Source organism: Helicoverpa zea, chromosome 4 (assembly GCF_022581195.2).
Source record: "Helicoverpa zea isolate HzStark_Cry1AcR chromosome 4, ilHelZeax1.1, whole genome shotgun sequence".
Lineage (NCBI taxonomy): Eukaryota > Metazoa > Arthropoda > Insecta > Lepidoptera > Noctuidae > Helicoverpa > Helicoverpa zea.
In genome coordinates, this window is record NC_061455.1 from 6,409,438 (window position 1) to 6,433,187 (window position 23,750).

At 35.0% G+C, this 23,750-nt stretch overlaps 1 protein-coding gene across 1 annotated transcript in view; it reads right to left on the reverse strand.

The window, feature by feature from the left end:
* Window positions 1–23,750, reverse strand: part of LOC124629867 (protein O-mannosyl-transferase TMTC2) — a 93,167-nt gene that overhangs the window by 8,142 nt on the left and 61,275 nt on the right. The window contains exon 5 of the mRNA XM_047163521.1: window positions 11,696–11,810. Within this exon, the coding sequence (XP_047019477.1) occupies window positions 11,696–11,810 (115 nt within the window). The remainder of the gene's footprint in view (window positions 1–11,695; window positions 11,811–23,750) is intronic.

Sequence of the window (23,750 nt, forward strand, 5' to 3'; positions counted from 1 at the left end):
TCACAATTTGGCTCTTGTATACTGTATTTTCATTATACATTGTGTCGAGTATGTTTAGTATATGTGTTAAGCACGAAACTAGTTCGTTAATTTATTTGAACACTTTCAGCCATTTGCGGGTACAAAAACACACAGCGATTTGTTTATGGTCAGTACTTTGTCACGCATGATTTATTATTTCAGGTGAAAGGACATTGAATGTCAACTCGTGCCGATTTAATATTATCTGTTATGCCTGTAGCAATAAAGGTCATTTTGTTATGAACAGATCGTCGAGTTTACCCAACTTCATAATGCGTCATCATCCTGCCCTTTATCCCAAAATATGTGGCACAAAATTAATATTAAAATGGCGAGATTGCTGCGACATCAGCCTAAAATCAATCACGGATGGATGTTTCATTTCAATTCGTGTAACGCTTTATTAAAAAGATGATACTCTGTTACCGTACAATTTTATTATATGTCCTAAAAATACTCAACAGTATAATAACTGTAACATCAACATCTCTGACTAGCAGAACGCCCAGAATCAAACAATCGGCGAGCATTATTACACGTGAACAATGCAAAATGTCAGCCTTAATGAAACATCACCTGATGTAACCGTACAACGATATAAAAGCTGTATAGATAGACGCACTGCAATATTGTCCGCATGAATAATGCAGGGCCACAACGAGGTTGCTTCTACGTGGGACCAACGTACACTAATGAGAACCATCCAGCTCGGTCGGGCTATTATACCCTCCTCTTCGCGAGCAATAATTTGTTACTAATTCCCTTCTAATTATTGTAACGTTGGTATTGTGAGTGGAATTGCTTTTGTGCGGTTGGTGCAGCCTTACCAAAACTCGCTGTGTTGACATTCAAGCTCTCTGGCCGACGTTATTAATTTTGGTGAGATGAAAGTATGCAACTTGTTATAATATTTGCTAGAAGTTAAATGGGATTTTGATATGAAATGTCATTTTTGACGTAGAATTTTACTAAGCAATTATGTATTTATGGAGGCATTTAATGTTTTTTTGAAATGAAGAAGAATGGAACATTTCGGATTAAAAGAATAAAATATGTTCTCACACAACAGTAACTAAAACAATTTTATATTGCAGCGCCTTCGTTGTGTTAAATACAATGGTAATAATATTTTTCTTCCGCGAGAGAATTCTCATTTATTTCTATAAAATTGGCTCTTTAATTCTAACCACTAACGAGCGAAATACTTAACTATCTTTGAGGCAGTATCTATAAATTAGGAGCGTATCGCCGGTTGTGTACTATCACAATTTTTATTCCTTTCAACAGTTTCCGCAGCTCGTATAACGTTTTTTGTCTTTTTCCTCTTATCTCTTTGTTCGTATGTGGGCTAAGTGCAATATATGCGGGCGTGCGCAGTGTTTTGACATTTATTGGTACGAAGAGTTAATTTAAAATAAAGATATTTTATTATTTCTGACCGATTTTATGAATAATACATTAATTAATTAAAAACTTTATTATGTTCTTTCATCGAACTAAAGCCCCGAAAGATGTTTGTATTATAATTTTGAAACAAAAATTTATAACGAAATCTATACAAATAGAATGATTCGCATACATTTTAGTGCGAAAGCGGTGCAGAGTGGAATTTCCCTCAAAAATAATCCGCACAACTACCAGTTTCTCACTGAATGTCAATGTTCCGTCGGAAAATATTGTGCACCAGTAAAATAGGCGTTCACACATTTTAGCGACACTCGCAGCCAGTCAGCTTTTAACACAACATGTGATGAAAAGGTTTTTTCTCTCAACTTCATAATAGGCCCCTCTCGGTCCCTTGCCGACCCAACTGCACAAGTTTCGATTAATACGCCTTTTTACCCCACTATAAGGATTGTATAAGTAGGATAACGGTTTTCTAAAATTGTTCTACTTTCTGCTTTTATTTTACGTTTATTACAGAAGTAAAGGTTGTTATAACAGGATAGCTTTAAGTTAATGTGATTGTGATCCTTTAACCGTAATTAGGGTTAACTTACGTTAAACCATCTTAAATAAATTGGGAAATAATAAATAATCATTTGGCAGCATTGGCATCGTTTAACTACACAATTATTGCAGAGTACATTAACCTAAACCTAAAATAACCACAGCAGTATCTATAATAAAAACAAATTACATAAATTAACCAAAACCTATATTTAATCAGCGGTAACATCATTATTTCTACGTTTCCTATTAAACATTTAGTGCTAGTTAATAACAAAGTCACAGTTACAATTTACTGTAAACCATTTTGCAGATCGATTCGATAAAATCACGGTAATATGCAGTTTGGCATCGCGGCCTAATACCTTGATTACCGCTTGCATTCTGATTCCTGTAAAACAATTAGAGCCATTGCAACTAAAGTTGGAAAAATTATCGTGTTATTCGATAAAAGCTATTTCATGTCGATGTACCTATAATTTGATGTTATTAGATCACAATACTACACAGTAAACATTTGTTTTTTTTTTTAAATATCTCACTACGATATACATCAAATTAGAATCCATTAGGGTGACAACGAAGTTCCCTTAGCGTGTAAAGTAAATTAAATGTGTGGAATTTTCATTAGCTATTGGACACAAGTCTTTACTGTTATTATTTTAATGTTCTGTTAGTTTTATAGCATGTTGCGGTCATAAAAGGTCAGGATTGTTGGTTTTATGCTATTTTATTAATATTTGCGTTAATTAACCAGAAGCTTTGAAATTATAAATAGACATGAAATTGAGAAAGAACAACGCTACATCTAAAATTTCTATTATCACGATTACATGAAACCATTGAGTACTTAAATAAAATCATTTCTTTAACATTTAACATTTAGCCCAAACATTTAACCCTTTCCAACGAAGAGCAACAAATTCCATTATATCAAAAGGCTAAGAAAATTGTATAAAGATTATGGCCGGCAGCCTTGTGAACTAATAAGATCATACTGCAATTGCTTGCTAAGCAACCCTAATTATAAGTATCTCTTGGGTCCCGCAGTACGGCTGGGAAGTGGATGCTTACAGACTGATTTAGACCTAAGATAATGGCCATCATAATGTGATTGGTTCAGGGAAATTGAGCTGAACATTTTTTAATTTTTACTCTTTAGTTAGATGATTCTTGATGATTGCAGGCGATAATTTGACGTACTTAGTGATTTTATCATGGCTTTATGAAAATATTGGTTACAATATGACATTATACTTCGCCTAACACAATAGGTATGTAGACCGACTTGCTTATGCTCATTTGGCACGAATACCGAATTAGAAACTCCTTCAAAGTGATGGTCCACATGTGAACTAAAGCATGTATACACCTAAGTTATATGTCCTACGTACATATGTGTACGTAAAGGGAGAGAACAAACGATTTATAAGCGTTGGTCGTGACGGGTGTAACGCAGTCACACGCGTTTGTAGGTGCGATAAATTAAATACAGATACGGTTTGTTAATGTTAACGTTGCATAAATTATGATGACGGAATGTTTGTTTAATTTGGCACGTTTGAGCGGCGACGCAAACGTTGCTTGGATAAATTGTAGGTAATTTATGCAGTGAATGCTCACGATTCTCACGACACGGCTCCGATGCCCCCGGCCGGGCGGGTGCGTCGCACGCGATCCCGACATTCCGCGATTTAACCGAGGTGACAAATTGTGAATTGAATTAATGTTACCACCCTGCTTAAATTATAACTTACGCATTATAACACTATCTTTATTGTAGCTATAAATAACAGCTGAATTCTCAACTCGTTACACAAAGGGAACGATATTTTACTTCTGATTTATTTGAATAAGCAATTTGTCTGTTTCCATTAACTCGCCTTCCGAATTCTCAGTTTGCTGAATCGTTGACCGTGCTTGTATAAACACGACAAACCCAATTCCATTTTATCGTAATTTGAAGTTTTATCATTGAATACTATTATCGAACTAGCTTCAAGTGTTTACTTAGAGAAAGTTGGTATTGAAATTATAAAGCCTCATTTTTTTATTCCTACCTATTCTGAATAATTATGATTTAATAAATAGAGCTACTAATGGGTCCATATATTTCCTTCACTTCAAATTAATTTCTCTTACAGAAAACCATTTAGTCATCATAAAATGAACAACCCATTTATGCATTCACTCACTCAACAACCACGATCACATCACTATCAGATCACGTAATGCCTAAACACGAAATAGCAAAGTAACCATTTCATTTACAGCTTTGAGAATACCAACATTGTGTCAGCAAAGTGTTGCCGATCCCTGTACACAGAGATTGCGAAATTGACCACTTATCTGCCTAACAGCATTATGTTCGCCACACACGATAGCAGCCGAGGGATCGGGACCCACATTCGTCGACTCTAATATATCTACTATCTGACAATGGTGCATATAAGTTTCTTAATGTTGTATTGTCTATTGGAAAGTATTGATAAACGTTTTCTTTTGTTTATTCATTCCCAAAAAGTAACTACAACACTACCTGTTGATCTGTAATTCGGAATTGTCAACCGACTAAAATTCGAAACTAAAGTACCTAATATAAAGAATAGCTTATAGTTATCAGTGATTTAGGTTAATTGTTAATTTATTATTCTGTTAGTGAAAAAATATATAACAATATATTTTCCCAGGCTCGAGCAATATACTGAAGTTTATTACCCGTCTAATCTATCTCCATAAAAAGTTTCCATAAACCGATCGCTTGTATAGAAAATTATCTTTTACGAGCCATATCTATGTACACAATCAGTAATCACTCATTGCCATCTAATTTTATAGAAGCTTTACATACAAAAGGATTACCGATAAAGCGAACCAAAAGCCCCTTAAATACTTACATCAATTCATTTTATTAAAATATGTGGTTTTGTTGGAATGGCTAAATACGAATAAATCTCCTTTTGGTAACATTAGTAGTACCTCCGAAAGTAGGTAAAAGCTTTTTGCGGGATGAAATTTAAATCATAATTATATTTGCGAAAGCCTTCCACAATTTTAGTAAAGGTCACATATTTTGGGCGCTTGTGATAAAAAATACTTGGAAACGACTCGATTTACGATAACTTTTATGGAAGCGTGCTATGTATAAAAGTAATTAATATCATTAATAAAAGAAGAATATTGGAATATAATTACCATGTGAGAATAAAATTATTTTTGCTTTCAAATGGCGTGTGAATGGGGCCACTTCCTAGTATTCCACTTTATATTGCAAGACGCCTTTGTTCTGTTATATTACTTGAATACGGAGAAATCTAATAAGGTGCTGTTTTTTATTTTATTTTACTATCCTTTGAATCTGTACGTACTGTATTGTATTGTCGGCGTTAAATTAAAGATGGTGAGGTACTATTGTTCGGAATAACTTTTTATTAAAAGGCATATTTTATTGCTTGATTAAAAGACAATTGTATAGCAAAAAGGCATCGTAATACGTAAGTATTAGCATATTGTGTCACACAGTTTTATAGTTAGAATTAAAAATACTCGATTAACATAATATATTACATAATTATAAATTAAATATTTTTTAAAGGATAGTACTTTGTCTTAATACATAACTAATTTACGTCAGTGCAGTGTAACAGTACTTCTTACTCTGTCAGAATCATTAAACATCTTTTCACTGATTCCTTGTGAAAACTCGCGGAAAAGCGGGAAAGAGCCAAGTTTTCCTCAAGAGTTATCCGACGTTTCTTTTGTGTTTCAATTTTACTGTTTGATTTATTCTTGAAATGCATCGCGAAATAAAAGAAGTTTTTAATTAAACGCGGCTGAGTTATTCTGACAAGGATAATTAGGTTTGTGATACACTGCGTGAAACGCGCTCGACTTGTGTTCTGGACTTTATGAGTAGCATGATAAGGATTAATTTTATTACTTCTGTCTTTAATTATATTATATCCAAGAACAATTTGTTCGTTGAGTTGTTTCCACGGAACTAATTGTGAGTGTGTTAACTCAGTAAGTTTGATTTGATTAGATTCGGAATGAACATTCTCAAGAAAGCTGCAATCGCTTCTTATGCAATCCAGGTGTGCACAAACAAAAGCAACTATTCTTCTATGTACAGAACTTTATAATTTCGTCCACTAAATCTTCACAATGAAGAAATAAAAGTTAAAAAACAGTTTACACGTGAGACAACAAAACTACACTAGCAAGCAGAAAAAACAACGCCAACATTCGTAAACATACATTTAACATTAATTACATTCCCACCGCAAAAACTGTACCCAGAAAAATCCCAGTGAATTTACAATTACTCGTAGCAAGTGTTGTATGGTCCCGTATAAATTGCATTTGCATGTAGACGCGTCCAGATCTAGACCAAATCGTTTCGCAAACAAGTATGCAAATACCAAGCAAGCGTTGTCGCGAGTCTAGATGGTGGGAATGTTAAATATGTGTGTGTGAGTAAACACCAGTTTAATCTACGCCTTATCGCCATCGGGACGTTATAGTCCCGCCTCGCCTCGCTTTCTGTGCGACGCTGATATTGCATAGGGCTGATGCGCGCTTTGTATTTGCTTTTTGTTGCAGCAGCAAATATGGATGCATTGGTTTTGAAATTAATATCTTGACTTTGATTTTGTGAAATTAACACAAATAATATAAAGGTAACACTTCTCTGTCTCTCACGCTTTTACGCCAAAATAACAGAATCGATTGAAGTGTTTAGTGCACAGATTATTCAAAGCCTGAGTAAGGACATAAGCTTCTTTTGGACGGGGAAAATTTGTACGTTTTAAAATTGGTAAAATCTTACATTATCCATTAAGATAATTGATCGCGGTAATTTTTTTACATCACTTATCTCTGACTACTATTTACTTTCGCCTATTAAATCATATTAAAAAATTACAATCCTTATATTGAATGATGAACCCTTCAAAAAAAATACTTATTTACCGTCAAATTGACACTGACCTCGGCTAGCATGTCCTTCAACTTCTTTTAAATAAGTGATGTTTCAAATCAAGGGCGGTTAAGTATTCAATGTAAACTAAAATTCATAAACGTTCCTAGAGTAAAATACCTGTTGTATCTACATAACTTGAAATAAAGACCTAAGCGATTGTTGCTATCTACTATTAGCTAAATGTATATTTAAATTAGTTTACGTGATCATTATTCTGTCTTTTTGACCGACTTCCAAAAAAAGAGAAAGTTATCAATTCCGATCTTTATATTGTTTACGATATTTTTTTATTTTAATTAACGTCATAAACTACAGAATATGTTTTAAGGCAATAATGAAACCACTCATTGTTTAAATTGATATTCAATTGGTATAAAACTCTTCGGGATTCCAGCATCTATCGCTTGAGAACTATCCTACTTCCCGCATGAATAAATTATTACTGATCTGTCTCGAGCTCAGATCATTTAACCTAAAGCCTCTTATCTCTATGTGCTAATAGTTTTTGATTGATATAAAGTATTGGATCTTTGCTATAACTAAACAGATTGGAAAGTTTGTGTGTATGACTAATCTCAGGAACTGGACTGATTTGAAAAAAAAAACTTTTTGTGTTCAATGTCCGTACCTCGAAGTAGGTAGGCTTTCCGAGATTTTTTAAATCTTGCTTGAACGTGGGAACTACCCCACGGGACGCAGTTGGCACCCATAGTAAAAGCTGCTTATATTTTGTTGTCATTTTTACAAATTTTATGTCTTCTCTCTTATCTTATGACTTTTCGATTCCGTGCAAGGCCTAAAATATTAATAAAAATGATTTGATGAACTAAAAAATCAAGTACACAAAAGTTTAGGAAAACAATAGTTTCTGACCTATTGCCTTTCCAATTGCTTTCACTTACTAAGAATATTTACAACATATTTACTCTAACTTTCAAGTCAAATATTATTTGTATTTGATTATAGGTTTACTCAGTAATATAGATTTACTTAGACATTGCTAAGAGGTCACGCCTGGCGCACATAAGGCGATTTGCTTTAACCGAAGATGGAGTAACAAGATTATTAGCATTCGTATCTGAGGATATTCCAGAGTCGTCTTTTGCTCGACGATGTGTATAAATAATAGGTAAAATATATTAAGCAAGATAACAGTATCAATATATAACATTATTTAATGTCATGGGATTAACAAAATGTTAGATATATTATTTAATGACTTAAGTAAATAATTTCATTGTGCTTACATGAAATTCCTGAATTTCATGTCTTTGTCTATTAAAAGTTACTTCTAAGCATAAAATACATACGTCACTTTTCATGATTTATCTAATAACGATTCTATGTGTACAGTGCGCAAAAAAGAAAAACATTTGATAACGTAGTTGACACAACACGGACTACCACTGGGAAACGCAATACTTCACATATTTCGTTTTTTGCCACTATATTATTACAACGTATCGGAGCGTCGATTTGCAAAACACAAAAAAAAAGCTTCCATGTTTTTACTTCAAATACGGTACACACCACTTTGGCACCAGATTCCTATATTTTTCTTTACTGACAGCCCTGTAAGTACATCTGACTTGTGTACGTCCATCACTTCTGCAAATAGCGTCAAGTGATTCGGGATTTGTTGCTACAAATCCTCGTGCGAGCTTACAATACCCCGCGCTATTCATACTACGCCGCTACGCCGCTACGGCGTAGTCTTTCCTTTGTCAATACATTGACGAAGTTTGTACCGAGATTAATACTCGGTTATTGGCTTTAGAATGTGCTGAAGTAACTATTACGAAAGTTCTCCTTCTATTTAGAGAGAATTATTAAATTCCTCGTTAAATATAGAAGTCTAGAAGCAGTGATAATATTCAAGGACAAAATCAAAACGGTAAACACTCCTACACCTAAATTTGAATGTATTTCTAACTTCTTTGAAAGACACCATGCGCCTTCAATCATACATGGAAATAGCACAAGACAAAATACTTATTCAAAAATAAAGAAAACGTTCAAGAAACTTTTCATCCAGAACAGATCGCAAATCTCGTTACTTCCCACCAGCGTGGAATGTTTGTATTGTGCAGTGTCCCTCACACTGAATAGCTCACAGTGTACACGACTCAGTCACTCAGCACACGCGAGGTATGTACGTACATAGCCACACAAATTCTCCGGCGACAGGCTATGCGTTCAAGTGATTTCTTGCCACCACACAATTGGAATAATCTAATCTTTGCGAGAAATCTGTGCTGAGGCCATTACGCCTGCCTCCCAGTCATAATTCACCCCAATAAGTTGACGCTTACGTTTTTACGTCGTCCCCACTTCGTATCTACTTGAAATAATTATTTTATAAAGAACAATCATTGTGAATTTCATTGTTTTCTACGGTAATGAGGGAGCTATTCTTATGTCTGAGTATAGCTGACTAAGGGTGACTAACGAGAGAGTTGATTGAGGGGATAGCAGCTTGTTGCCTGGGCTTTATCATGCTTCAGGCCTGACATTGTAATAATATGGAAGGATCTCTTACTTAATCATCAAGAATGCCATTTTCATAATATGTAAAATAATATCACATCTAAATGAAATCTCAAGTGAACACAATATTATAAGCAATAAAAAACGGATGAATTTAGACCGTATTGCAATAACAATAAGATTCGTTAAATCGTATCTCATACTGTTTACAATCACGGACATATTCTGCAGCGCAACAACTAACAAGGCATTGTGACCTCCTCATTGTGCGTTATGCGGAACGGATATTCCTTCAATCAAAGAAGCCAACCGATCGTGAGGACGTTTCCCCAACTTTATTCCGCAACTGCGACGCCTTATTCTATTTATATTCGTCTTCTAATACGGCTTTTGTACAGCATTTCTTTCCATTACGCGTGGTATTAGAGATTATATCGGGCACGCGTAATATCGTATGACCTTAATAGAATAAGGATATGTGCTATGTTGGCCCGTTCAGCTTACGTATGAACGCATGCTCGGCTATCATCACGTACGGATAGCTACTTAAACATGGGGACACATTGCCTGCAGGCTTGTCGTGCTGGATCAGTAAATAGAGTGTGCCTAAAGCTGTATTAACATATCAGTAGATTTAACACGAATTTAATAAAGAATTTATAAACACAGTATTTTAAGTACTGATATCAAGTACCTAATTAAACTAATTTAATGAAAAACACTATGTTATCAAATATTACGGGATATGTTAAAGGATCTAGTTGAAAACTAAGATCTCGTCATATAATTTTGAATTCAATGACCTGACCAAACGCTATTACTGCACAACAAACGCTTACCTCGTCCTCTACCCCACGTTTGTCTTCCATAGTTACGTCCCACGCCTATTATGTGAACATATTAACAAGGTTTTATTCAAACAAGCTAAGAAGCTGACGTATCAAAATGGAAGGCTAAACAATACCTATTATCTTCACAAGGGCCGAGATTGAAACGATCTTGCTCGTAAACGGCCAGGGCTTATGTGGAACATGTTTAGTGCAAATAGCTACTGGATAAACCGCTATCGCCACCTACACGTGTTTCCTTTCATTATCATTCTTAATTCTCTCTTGTATGCGCACCCCGCAAAGAATAAGTAGATTAAAACAAAACAAACTCCGACGTTTACCTCCAGAATACTGATGAAAAGCTACAATCTACTTGAGATTTATACGAAAATTATGAAATACTCCAAAATGTGGGGAGAATTTCTCGTGAACTTGAAGGATCGGGATGTAAACTGTGGATTGGAGAACACTCATCACGGATCTTATCAAACCGAGTGTATAGTAGCTGTCAGTCCTTTTGACCTCTTGTCGTAATTATATTATGATCGTGTGGCTTGACGTTAATTTGTGAAACTGCTCGGAAACCCAACGCTTAGGTGACCGGGCAGAGAGCTCCTACCCGATTAATTCAAGAAGTGGAATCCTCTGTGAATTAAGCGCACGGCCCGTCGTTCTGGGCCTATTGATCGAGCGCCCCCTGCCCGGAGCGGGAACACCCTCACATATTGTTTTCGAATGAGCGTTTTAAATCAACAGAAAAAAACATCGACCTGTATGTTCTCATTAATTAATTTTATATGGATTATAGTAAAAAGATTGACTTAATTAAAACATTAACTACATGGCATTATCTTAAATTCTTGAAATAACCTTCCTGGTCATTACAAGTAGCAACCGTAAAATCGCTACCTCGTTAACAATTCATTCGCATCCATTATTTCGTGTAATCCTCTTACCTATAATAAGGACAAATAACCATAATTCAATATAAATGTCCCCTTACCCTTTGGAGATGTTATATTTATTCCGTGTTATCAAAAAAAGGAAGTTTTGTTATTGGTTTTCCGAAGAAACTTCAAACAAGAGCAGTTTTAGAAACACGAAGAAGCAAATGCGGTGTGGCTGCCATTTATTATATTTTATAATATTTTCTTTTCCCGATGTCCTTAATAGGGATCGGACCTTTTGCCTTTTTAGCCCCTTGGGGAAGACATGGCGAATATTATTTCGCCCTCCACTAAGGGTACTCTTAGGCCCTTTGAATGTATTATTAAACTTTTGTTGTTATCGAGATTACAATAAAATGGGTATCACATCAAATCTGCGTCTTTTGTTATTGGGCTGACATTCATTTTCCTTTCAAATGTGAACGTCCACGTGGATTCGTGAATGAAAAAATGTCGAATAATATTATAATAAAACTCACAAATTATAATGCACGTCAGCCATATTGGGGCGGTACTTGAGAGCCCTCTCGAAGGCTACTTCCGCTTCCGCGGTCCGTCCCTGTGTGGTCAGCACGCTGCCCAAGTTGCCGTATGCTGTGAAAAACAAAGTTTTGTTAGTCGTGTGCCAAATTCTATATTCTATACATTATATAAACGGGATAGAATGGAGTAAGGAAGTTTCTATTCAATATTGGTTCACGTATCGTCAACAACCTTTTCCTCGTTGTTGTCCTTTTTGTCTTATGTAACTTTATAATACCTAATCTGGCAACCTATTACCAATAGATAGCTCAACATATATATGGAATAAAATAAGTACCCATATTGAGTATTGAGTGGTGAATCTTTCCACAAGGAAACCATGAAGACAATGGAAAAAATGTGCCGAAGATAATAAAGCTAGGGGATTATAGATACGTATGAAAGAAAAAGACATACTGCGCCGACCCTAAATAAATTAGGATAACGGCAGGCGGATGATGATGATATCGCGTAAAAAGACAAACGCGAAACTCCGCATTTTCTATCTTCACTAATAAATCAATTTACGTCGTATTACTGCTTTGCTTAACAATTTCGATATAATAAATTGCTTTATGGATATACGTATCTAAGTGAGTTATTAATTTCCAATAGACTGACATCAAGATTCTCACATCACAATAGAATAACGTCGATATTGTTTTATTCACTATTCGATTATACGATCAATTGAACGTTATTGCACTTATTATAATCTGAAGTTAATGTAACAACAAATCGTTTGAACATAGTGAACTAGTCGTTCATTTAAAAAAAATGGTGATTTCCACTCGCCGCATTTAAAGTACCTACATAACCTACAATTTTAAAACTTGCACCAGTCTGATTGATACATCAACAATTAAAGTCACCTAGTTCCTGTTTTACACATAACATAATTAAGTGTAAGAATATAAAATAACCCACATGATCCATCATTTTAATCCAGTAACGAAGCAGACGACAAAATTTCATTAATTATTCATACTTATGAGCAGGAGTAAGCCGATTTATTATATTATTTCAACACAAAACTGCTTTGAAGTTTATTACTCGACTTATCCAATAACAAAAGTACGAATATTGAGATAATGTGTTTGTTTTGTAAAGTATAAGAGTGGCTCCCGGCTATGCTTCTACGGTGTGAGTTTAATTTTCTGCGTAAAAATTATGTGTTAAAATATTAAAATCATTTTCCTTTATCCATTTTTTACTGTGGTTTATGAATAAGAAATAATAATAAAAAGAAGTCAATTAATGTAAGTTGCATTTTGTTATAGGTAAGAATGATGAACCGATTGATAGACTAAGATGCCTGTACATATGCAAATAATGTTGCTTATTATTGCTGCACCGACCCGAAATATAATTCTGGTAAGAGGACTGCATGCATTTTCTAAGTCTATTTGAAAAATAATTTTTACATCGAATATCGTGCCCAAATCCCATAGTTTCAAACCCTTATACCACATGTGGCCAACAGTACCCAGACCATACTTGTAGCGGTCTGTGGTGTTGGCTCCTCTACAGTAAGACGTTAATGGTCTGTATGTGGTGTATTAATAACTACGATTAATTACCAAGACATCAAGTGGTATGATGTGCTCGATAATTGAGGCATCTACCTTGAACGGGCAAAAAATTGCTCTTACAGTGTCGTGCGTTTATTTAATAATAAACCAAGGAATGGACCCCGTGCCCGATATCGGTGGCAACCTATTTTTTATATTTTTGAATGTTTTTTTTATTTTTATATTTAATATTTAAAAATGTAATTAATATGTACAAGAATAAATAAAAAAAAATATGAACCAAGGAACTGTTTTAACGTTCTAGTTCAAGTGATTGAAATTGTATGAAGATAAAATAATGAAATTATTGTGAAGTAATGATGTCGACATATCAATTGATATAGGTATCTATTTTATTGTCTTAGGCATAGGCACTAAGCATGTTGAACAAGATGAACTAGTACAACAGTTATTCAACACACTACAAACTCTCGAGTTCAAAGTGGCAAAACCAATACACGTTTTAGATTTTAGAACTCTGCGTTTTACGTAGCTATATCTCAGTCTATTAGACGGGTGTCATGTACGGGTATGATTGGGCCGCGCTATCACGCCGCCGACCCATCTCCGGTGCACAGCGATCCGCTTTTACCGAATAAACATTAGCCTCTCTGCGGTCCTATGAACTCCTGTACTGGGATTCTATAAAACTCGATCAACAACTCGCATTTCACTTCGATTCGTAATGTCATTTCATACTTTAGGGGAGGTAGGGGAGGGATGGGCACTTTTTCACAATTTATTGCATAAAAAATCAGATTTTACAGATCATTATCAACTTTTATTGCCATTTCTTATATTCGGCTAGATATAATGAAAGAGCTTTCCTAAAAATTACAATCAGTTTCAACATTACGAGATATTTAAACGGTTTTATTTAGCTCACCCCGTTTGTTTTATTATTTATTCTTGGATCAAATTTAGTAATTCAAATTTCACCCTCTTCCTGTCAACCGATTGGTCTGAAATTTTGTATACACCTTTAATTAAATCCAATATGGCCGCCGGCACAAAATGGCACAGCCCCCTCAATATGGGTATCAAATGAAAGGGCTACACAAGTAGAATACTGTCAGCAACCCCAGCGGGGCGCAACAGGGCCAAGGCCTGCCTGCACGTCGATTCTATAAAATTCGAACAACAACTCGCATTTCACTTCGCTATTCACTCTCACTTCGCATTCGATTCAGAACGACCTTGATTTTGCATTCTGTAAACATCACCTAATCACTTGCGAAGTGAAGTGAGCTCGACATCGACCAATGCTGTGTTAGTGACTTCTCCACTCGACAAAATGTCAACCGAGATTAATCAGTTTTTAATTTTATCAGTTTTGACACAGAATTTTAGCTAAATATGATGTTTTAGTTATAATTTGTTATTGTAAGGAATTTGAGGCAGCTTTTAAGTATAAAATAAACAGAAATCTCTAAATTCGTGCTGTGAATATAATCTATGCTTACCCTACGAAAAAAAATACTGACAGCGCCAATACGATTATTAATCTGTGGACAATATTTTCTTCTCTTCTGTCATAGAGGAAAGTAATATATCGGGTATCTTCTGTCTTCATATTGTGTTTAAGCTTGTTTGTTTTCGCCGGTTTTCGCCGTAATTGTGATAAAATCATGAAGTAATTTTATATTTCTTGTTATAAAGTTAAAAATAATATTAATTAAAGAAGTGTTTATTTTATTAATCTCTTCTAAAGGTATAATAGGTGTGGATTGCATCGACTTACTATAATTGTAACTGGAGATTTTGACAATCAATAATTAATAATAGAAAATACACATACCTTTCATTAGTTTTCTCTTTATAACGATCCGAAACCGCAACAAAATATTTAAGTACTTTTACGAGTGTTTGTTCTTGACAACTCACAGAAATGACAGATAGTCTATGGATGAACACCGTTACCAGTCGGTAACGTAAACTACCCAATTAAAAAAAAACAAAACTATGATCAGAAATCAGAATAAAAGGACCCCCCTTTTATTCTGATTTGATCATGTCTCCCAACTGCCCATCTCTCCCCTACCTCCCCTATAGATAGACAGATTTTGACAAATCTGTCAAAATCTCGACTTTGATTTAGTTCAACTTGTCAACACGCTCGATAGTGAAGCGCTAGTGTAGTTTGACAATGTCAATCACGAAACTTTAAGGTAGAATTCCGTGGGTCGCGATTGTCGCAGCCGCGCGCGACAAAAGTCAACCTATGAAAATGTATGGCACCGCTGCCGAGGGCTGCGACAGTCGCGCGCGGACGACGAATTTCGTGAGCCGCTCGCGGCCGTACGCTTCTCAACATGGTCTAGCGCTTAATAACATCTATAGAATTTTAGTAAAACCAGAATTAAATTTTTGACAATGCCGCGAGCAGCTTACGAAATTCGTCGGCCGCGCGCGACTGTCACGGGCCTCGACAACGCACTATGGGAAAGCCCCATACAAGGCCGTCTCAAAACCGTTTCACCTGAAAGTTATTGTTATGGAGTAAAACTAATTAATTAATTTAGTCTTATAAATAAGCTTTCTTTTCTATATTTTTTAAATTATTTTTTGCTAACCATAATGTATAAAAAAGGCATCAAAGCTAACCCATGTTCAATGATGTGATTTTGGCACAATACATTACTACAATTCAACGCCACATTACTCGAAAGTTTTTGATATAAATGTATAAGTATTATACATTTTTGAAATGCTTATAATCTCCTCATAACGTTTCTTAAATAATATTATGTATAATAAATAAATAAATAAAAATTAACCAATGTAGTTTAAGATGGTATAATTTTCGGGTTACTTTTTTTTTAATGAGACTTACCCGGTTGCCGCTGTTTGCCGATGTCGAGATATTTGTTGTATTACAATCTTTATACATTAGTTTACACAAGGAGAAAAAAAAAAGTTGCGCATACTTGCGCCTTTTCTGACACGGTGCCAAAACATATCGCGAGATAAAAAACATATTTTTTTCCAATATGTTTTACTTCTCACATAATCATCTGTTATCTATTGTGTCAAATTGATAAAATGGTCATTACAGTGATGAGTATTATTAATAGTTATTTGTGGTTTTGATATAGTTTTGACCACCTTATATGATAAAATATGGTCACTTTATCTATTAGGGTCAAGTTAAAAACAGGTTGGTTATGGGAAGAATGCAAATATTAGTTTCTTATCTTTTTGCACATAGCACTATTTAATTGGCCTATAAAAGAAACGCGAACCCTGAAACATCCACAGTTGTTCGTCAGAAATTCAGTTGCTTTTAAAAAGCAGTTCAAACCTATTTTCAAATATTCACAGAAGTTATCTGATTTGAAAATAATGGGTGAATTTGTTTGTAGTAAACGAGAGTTGTGCAATTTGTTGATAAATGGGAATAATATAGAAGACTACTTGCATGATAATTTCAATTTGTCACCAGACGATATGGCTACTGTGATCTCCTACATTCAAAGAAACTTGGTGTCTAAATGTAACGAACGCTGGAGAAATGCATCCCGGAAAAGAGAACGCTTTGAAAGTAAGAACGTCGACTGGTTGAATGGTGAATTTCGTGTTCCACTGGAGTGTCGAGTTACAGTTAATGACCCTAATACATCTGGAAGCAGTGCAGGTGGCAGACCATCGAAACCATGCGAAGCATCTTCAGAAAAAACAAAGAAACGAAAAAACATGCAATTAATACAAGAGTACGGATTAGAGTGTGTGCTCAATGCATATACTCAGGAGTTGCGGTCTATGGGTGAGACGGAGGAGGCCACAATTGTTAATATTATACGAACTGCGCCAAAAAATGATAAGAAAAAGTTTCTTAAATTCATAACTGAGAACCCTGAAGACGTTACACCTTTTACAAAGGAAGAAGCACTACGGACATTTATTGACTTAGACCTTAACAAAGAACAGTATGGGAAACTTCGAATTTGTTTGGCGGACAAAAACTGCTCAGTGTTTCCTTCTTATCCAACTTTAGCCGAAGCGAAGAAGATGTGTTACCCACCAGATTCGAGCATAACCATTACTAACATAAGTGCAAAAGTCAATCTGCAGGACTTATTGGATCATACTGTAGCACGTATATTACTAATTGGTTCAGTTTACAAAAACGGTTTAAGACAGTTGAAACTATTCTGCAAATGGGGTTGTGACGGGTCATCAGGGCAAAGTGAATACAAGCAAGTTTTGCCCGAAGAAAGCGATTTCATATCAGATGCGAACCTTTTTATTGCTTCACTTGTACCCATTAAACTCATAGATGTGACAACTAATATCGTTATTTGGAAAAATGAAGCTTGCTCATCCGTAAGATATGAATTTGCCAAAGAAACTCCTGAAAAAACCGCGTCTGTTGTGGCTGTTATCAAAAATCAAATTAAAAACCTGTCCCCTTCCATGATAAATAAGAATGGTGAAGTAATTGAAATTACTCATGACCTATTTTTAACCATGATTGATGGTAAAGTAGCACAAGTTTTAACTGAAACTCCTTCGAGCGCTTCTTGTACAATTTGTGGTGCTACTCCTCGGCAAATGAATAACTTAGAGGCAGTTAGGACACGAGATGTGAATGAAAGTTCATTTCAATATGGACTGTCAACACTACACGCTTGGATTAGAAGCATGGAGATGATTTTACACATTTCCTATAACTTGTCTTTCCAAAAGTGGTCAGCCACTACACCAGAAAATAAAAAAAACAAAGACGAAAAAAAAAAACTGGTACAAAAGCGGTTTAGGGAGGAAATGGGACTGCATATCGATAAACCTCGACAAGGCACTGGAAATAGTAATGATGGAAACACAGCTCGGAGATTTTTTCAGAATTACTCTTGCTCTGCAGACATTACAGGTGTAGACGTAGAACTTATAAAACGAATGTACATTATACTGCAAACTATGTCATCTGGAATGGCTATTGATTCAAAAAAGTTCGGTGAATACGCATATAGTACCGCCCAACTGTACGTAAATATTTATAATTGGTATTATATGCCTTCCTCCGTACATAAAATACTTATTCACGGAGAAAAAATCATTGAGTACTATGCTATTTTACCTATCGGACAATTGTCCGAAGACGCTCAAGAATCCCGCAACAAGGATTACAAAAAGTTTAGACTTCATCATTCTAGAAAGTGTTCAAGAGCGGCTACCAATACAGACGTTTTCTATACCTTATTGTACACTTCTGATCCATATATATCAAGTTTGAGAAATACCTCAGAAACAATATCGAAAGAACTTTTCGATGAAGCCAAGTCCCTTCTTGCTGTCAACAAAAATCTGTAGGAGCTTGTTGAATTTTGTATATTATTGTTTTCTCGTTAGACACTGTTTATACAATGATATTTAATTCTATTTAATGTAAGTAAATTACAAAAAAAATATATATATTTTTTCTTATAAATGCATGTATTTTTTTAAGTTTTATTTTTTAAATAAATTAATAAACATAATTTTTTAATTTTTTTTTTTTTTATTAAATCTTATACTTTCAAGTATATGTGTGCAAAATTACAGATCATTTAGTTTTGAAATAACTGAGATACGGAGTTTTGAGACGAAACATACGCGATTTTCCCATAGTGCAACGGTGCCATACATTTTCAAAGGTTGACTATTGTCGCGTCTACGGAATTCTACCTTTAGATCGAAGTCGAAGTGAGAGTGATGTCGAAGTGAGTTGTGATATTTTATAGAATCGACATGCTGGTACCCACGAGTATTCGACGCAGGCATTTCGAGTTATCTCACAGTATTATCTTTTGACAAACCCTTTTCAAAAGTACTGTAATGAGAATTCAGTCCTTTTCTATACAATGTATGTTTCGTTTTACGTAAACTGTGTTGCGGGCTAAATACTTTTAGGAAGTGTTTATCCGACACGGTCTGCTGCCTTTGTGGGGATTAAGTTATGGAAAATAACTTGTAGTCTTTTGTTATTTAGCGGCTTTCAGGTCCTTAAAGAATAACGCCAGCTATTTTGTTATATTGAAATGCTTATTTTGACTAACCCTTTCTCGGTGTTTGCATTAATTTCCACCTAGTGCCTAGGGTCATTTTTGAGATGAGGGTTATGACTGACATTAAACTGACTACAAAGTAACTTTATTTACCCAAAAAAGTAACTTTTCACTTATTTTAATATTTTCAAATCATATTAAATCAACAGCTTCTACATACGCAGGAATTCCAGCATTACGAGCGGGTGCTTAACCACACTGAATGCGAAAGCTTAGTCGATTAAATTCGATTCAAGGACCACTCCGCGCGTCCGTAGCCATGCCGGTAATATACCCGTAAAATATTTCACTGAATACTCTATGAATTTTATAAAGGACTTTAAAGTATGAATATGGAATTAGCTGGATTATAAAGTATATAACTTTTTTTATTTTAATATTTGGAACATTTTGGGTCCGAAATGTTAGAATCGAAACTAACTTTCAATGTCGAAACTTAAATATTTTAAGGGCAGCTTTTCGGCGTCGAAGAAGTTTCAAAGCCTCATTATCATCACGGCAGGTAAAGAAAGTTGGCCATAGAATATTTTTTGAACCTAAAAGCAACAAACATAGGAAGATTTAATTTTCTTGGAAACTACTTACCAGCAAAATAATTAAGTATTTAAGTAAGTTAAGTAATAATTAAATAATTAAGTATTATTGAACTATAAATATACTATTATTGGCAAGCCATCTACAATATTGAGAATTCACTGCCCTAACAACTTCCTGGATAACTTTTAAGTTTATCAAGAATTTTGAATCAAATTCTAATACCTACTTATACCTATTATGATTTGTACAAGTCACGTGGTTTCCTTACAGTCTATCATTGCCTGTATGCCGTTTGCAAGTTCTTATCAAGAGGTGTTGCAAACTTGTTGCTATGAGCCAAACGGCATATAAAAATATTTCTACACAAATCTTGGTACGACAAGTTTATAATAAGAAATATAATAATCTCTAGCGTTTACCAGCACATAAAGCTGAGTGAACCCTCCTCCTATTATTGCTAATTTAATAGGTTCGGACAACAATAGCCATCGGAGGGCGCCTTTATTTTTGGGGTTGATCCGGTTAAGAACCTACATAAAATGCCCTAACACTGGAGATTCGGTTTATTGAAAAGTAGAATAAGAAATGGCATCCCGCCGGCCTATGAGGACTTATGTATGCTAACAAAAGACATTATCAAACAGAGGCAATGGATTTCCGAGGGATTCCTTTATATTTATGGCCGCGTACGTTACTATTCGGCAGAAATCAAAGCACTTTTACAAAAAAACCTTCTGCCGAAATAACTTCGACCCTCTCAAATGCTGTGGTTCCGAAAAATTACCTGTAAATTTGGTTCGTTTGAGGATCGCGAATCAATGGCCATAATCGTCGGTAATCCTAGGAACCCTAAATCGTACTTTTAACAATTTCACGTGTGTTTACTGTGAGCGCTCATCCGTAAAGAGGCGATTACATAAAAGTGTAACTGGGTGCTTCCCTTAAATAGGGCACATCAAAAAGAAAATAAAAATCTTATCCCATTTACGATCGGCACCATTAGCTGTAAGAAAAACATAGAGCGAAAAAATATAAAAGAGACACGGCGTTACTTAGTCGTTCCGCTGATTGGAATATCGGTCTAAAAGCTTTTTTATGTACCCACTTACACGGGAAATACGCGAAACATTGACGTTATACCCGTAGGTGTTTATGTATGCTTGCTTGTTTATTGCGTCATATTTTTTCTTTTAAAGTACAACCTGTACCTGGCCATATTTACTCACTCGACATTCGTGTACAAACAGCTACTTCCAGTGGAGTTTATAGCTGCGGCATTAACAATCAAAGAATCGGGGAATGAACATTTTTACAACACCATGAGGCTCGGCCTTTAAAGTAAGGAACCATAATTGCGTCGATGGTTTAATTACTCAACTAACGAGTTCATATAACTAGAAATGGTTTCTCTATTTCTGTGTAAACGACGGCTTAGAAAGAGAAAAATAAACGTTTCGTGTAGTTCTGCGCAGGTGTCGGCTTATCAGGGATTACTGGGCTATTAAAATCTTGGTCTCTCTTAGGTTTACCTAGTGTTTTAAGCAAAAGTTAGAAACGACTGAATTCGAATTACAAATACAGTTATGAATTACTAAGCTAAAAATAGTTTCCAAAATATTTTACAAGAGCACTTTTATAAGCAAAAAGCAGCTTACTACTTAAATAAAGTTGTCTATCATAAAATACAGACTGAAATTAGAATTCAGGCATCAAAAAACAAAGTGGTTTTATTTGTAGTGCTTACTTTAACTTTTTGAAAGAGTACCTATTCCATTCGTGTTCTATAAATAGCGTCAGATTCTTCAGAGCCTTGTCACAACGCGTGGTATCGACACATAATTGTCAACGTTTTTTGCAAAAACATTATATTATATAAGTTGTCATTTTATTACCTTGAACAATAAAGTAACGTGCCCTACACGACTAAGTTTTATACCAAAATATTTTGTTTAGCCTCAATACTATTCAATGTTCCAATTTCGCTTTTATTATGTAGAGGTCATCTTTTGTTCGTTTTCAAATCAAAACTCTATAAAACTGGGGCCCAGAGCCCTGTCTTTGTGTTACAAATTGAAAAACACATTGTTGAGCCGTTGATTAAATTACGCCTTCGCAGTTATGAATGGACATCTGCACGAACTTCACAGTGACGGATTGTCGTTATTGTTTCTTTATTTAAAGGTTTCTTACACAACGAAACCTAAGTTTTTGTACTTATTTTCGCGGTCTTCTCGAGTTTTGTATTGAGCATTGTATCAGCCCTGAAATAGTTTCAAATTCTTTATTTTTATGCTCCCTTTAAAAGCTAAGTTCTAAAGTAATTAATGAGATCCAAAACAATAAAGACTGCACTCTCAACAAAATCTATGTATAGCCTGCAAATAGGAAATCCCATCCATCTCCTTATTAAGCAAATTGGTATAATGATATCGGATCTCTCACAGCTCCTACGTAAGTAAGTTTGTGACACCTAAGTAGCCGTAAGACAAGTTCGAAAGAGATAATGGCGTTAATCTGTGCGAGTCGCCACTCGAACCAGTGCTATCGGGGCAAAGATGGCGACGATAAACCTTAGGCTTAACCGATAACATCTGAGGGGACGGCGGACTGCTGTAAGAAATAGCCTTGTAATGAATCGGTATATAATCACCTCGTACATGATACTACAATAGAAGGAAAAATAAACAATTGTTGTTGGTCATTGTCCGAAGTAGCTAATAATATGTTTACGATATTCATTTCGATTTCAGAAGCCGTTGACCCCGGAAGGTAAACAGAACATTCAAGAAAAATGACGGTGAAAAAATGTTGAATATAATTATGAATAGCAACGATATGAACATTAAATTTATTGATATGACCTCGAAAGTTGAACTCTTTTTATTGTAATGTGAGTTAAGTGTGGAATATAATAGCTTAATCAAATTAAAACGTATAAAGTCTACATAACCACTAACCACTCATGAAAGCTATTTTGCTTCATTCATAACAATGATATACAACCCGTTTATTGCACAAAGAAAACGGTTGCACGATATGTATGAAAACTTTTATTTATATACTTAAAAGAGCTTGTTAACATGCCGGCGTCATTCGAGATAAATCTTTGATTTATTTTATCCTTCATCATTAAAAATGTTCCCCAGCTTATTGCTACTTATTTTTAAAATAGATAACAAATACGTATTTTTCGAGAAAAGTCCTCATTTCTGGCAGAAATAATAAATAAGATGTGACAAAGCTTTTGGAAGCAGGAAGGCGTATTATGTACGAATAATCGGCCGTGACTCCACGCCACGTGTTTCGGGATGAAAGCAAAATGTTTTAGTAATGTTTTGTTGTGATACAAACGTGTACTTGGGAAACGCTATGTTCTTTTTCGTGTGATGATTTGGATTACTTTATTACAAACGTTACTACAAGGTAATTACAAGTTGTATATAAAATATCTGCTTACAATTTGACCATTTTATTGCAGATTGATAGATCGATTCATTATTATTGAAAATTATATTATTTCTAAATACCATTAAAATGTTAATGAAACAATTAACATTTATATCAAGAAACAACAATCGCATTAATTGCACCGCACCCTAAGCTTCGCGAACTGGCATCGTAACTAGGCAGCTTAGCGCCAACAAGCATCAGATCAAGTTAATTGAATATTCTGCGTGATGGTCGCAGTGTTAATCCACTCTACGTACAGTTCAATAGATCAGTTATCACGGCAAAAGGTGTATTGGATAAAGCCAGCTTTAGAACGATTACATCGCCTCACCGTCCCCTGTCCGGGCAAATTCGAGTAATAGGAGGCGCCTTGTGATTGGCCAGTTTCGAATACCCGCCAGCGACAAATT